Genomic DNA, 1,409 nt, shown 5'->3' on the forward strand with positions numbered 1-1,409 from the left:
CCATCTCAAAAAATAAAAAATAAAAAATAAATAAATAAAAATAAATGTTGGCCAGGCGCGGTGGCTCATGCCTGTAATCCCAGCACTTTGGGAAACCGAGGTGGGTGGATCACCAGGTCAGGAGTTCAAGATCAGCCTGGCCAAGATGGTGAAACCCCATCTCTACTAAAAATACAAAAAAAATCAGCCCGGCGTGGTAGTGGGCCCCTGTAATCCCAGCTACTCGGGAGTCTGAGGTGAGAACTGCTCAAACCTCGGCTGCGGAGGATGCAGTGAGCCAAGATCGCGCCACTGCACTCCAGCCTAGGCCACACAGTGAAACTCCGTCTCAAAAAAAACAGCCTGGCGTGGCAGCGGGCACCTGTAGTCCCAGCTACTCAGGAGGCTGAAGCAGGAGAATGGCATGAACCCGGGAGACGGAGCTTGCAGTGAGCCAAGATCGCGCCACTGCACTCCAGCCTGGGCGACAGAGCGAGACTCCGTCTCAAAAATAAATAAATAAACAAATAAATAAATATTAATAGGCACATGTAGCTACTGGCGACAATATTAGCGCATAAGGCTCGACTGGTGTTATGCCCAGATGTTTATTTATTCTTCAGCAGCCCCCAGCTCAGACCTCCCCCGCACCTGCTCAGGAGCTCGTTGGCACTCCGCAGCCGCTGCACCTCGCGCTGGGCGTCCTCCTGGGCCTGCATGGCGCCATCGGTCTTGTCCCGCAGGCGCTGCAGCTGTTCCTCTAGGGCCCGCCGTTCACTCTCACTGTCGCTAAGCTGCTTCCGCAGGGTGCCCAGCAGGTCCTGGCTTGCCTCATAGCGCCCACGCATGTCCTGGGGCGTGGGGATCACAGAGTCTAGAGGGGTCCTGGGAGGCCTCCAGAGCCCACCTACTCTCTTCTGGTTCTAGGGATACACACCAGCCTACGCTAGGCGGGGTCCAGGGTCTGGACCTGACCTGGGACAGGATAGGGGCCTAGGCCTGAGATCCAGGCTTCCACTCCCCTACTATGTGCCCTCACCACCCTCTGAGCCCTCACCTCCCTGGGGTCCCGGACAACTCCTATCAAAGTCTCCCCTCCCCCCAAGCCACACAAACCCCCAGGAACACTAGTCTCCTGGGATCTGACCGGCACCCCTCTAGGGCTCCCAGGCCCCTCCCCTTTGCATCCTGGTCCCACCCTCAGACTCCTCCCCCCTACCCTGACTCTGCCCCTAGTTGCCAAGTTCCTCTCATCCTAGGCTGAGATTCCCCTTGCTAGACCTTTTCCCAGGGTCCTGGCTCTGTATGACCAGGGACCTGTCTCCCTCTCTACCAAGACCCTAACACTGCCGCATTCTTCTCCCTCCACCAGCTGCCCAAGCACCCCTACTTCTGGGCTCCGTTTCACCGCAGAGCTCTCGGCCACCTCC

The 1,409-nt window shown here is 57.3% G+C and overlaps 1 protein-coding gene across 1 annotated transcript in view; it reads right to left on the reverse strand.

The window, feature by feature from the left end:
* The window catches only part of CROCC (ciliary rootlet coiled-coil, rootletin), a 54,991-nt gene that overhangs the window by 38,503 nt on the left and 15,079 nt on the right, over nucleotides 1-1,409 (reverse strand). The window contains exon 12 of the mRNA XM_011998476.1: nucleotides 631-830. Coding sequence (XP_011853866.1) covers nucleotides 631-830 — 200 coding nt within the window. The remainder of the gene's footprint in view (nucleotides 1-630; nucleotides 831-1,409) is intronic.

This window comes from Mandrillus leucophaeus, unplaced genomic scaffold (genome assembly GCF_000951045.1).
Source record: "Mandrillus leucophaeus isolate KB7577 unplaced genomic scaffold, Mleu.le_1.0 Scaffold571, whole genome shotgun sequence".
Taxonomy (NCBI): Eukaryota; Metazoa; Chordata; class Mammalia; order Primates; family Cercopithecidae; genus Mandrillus; species Mandrillus leucophaeus.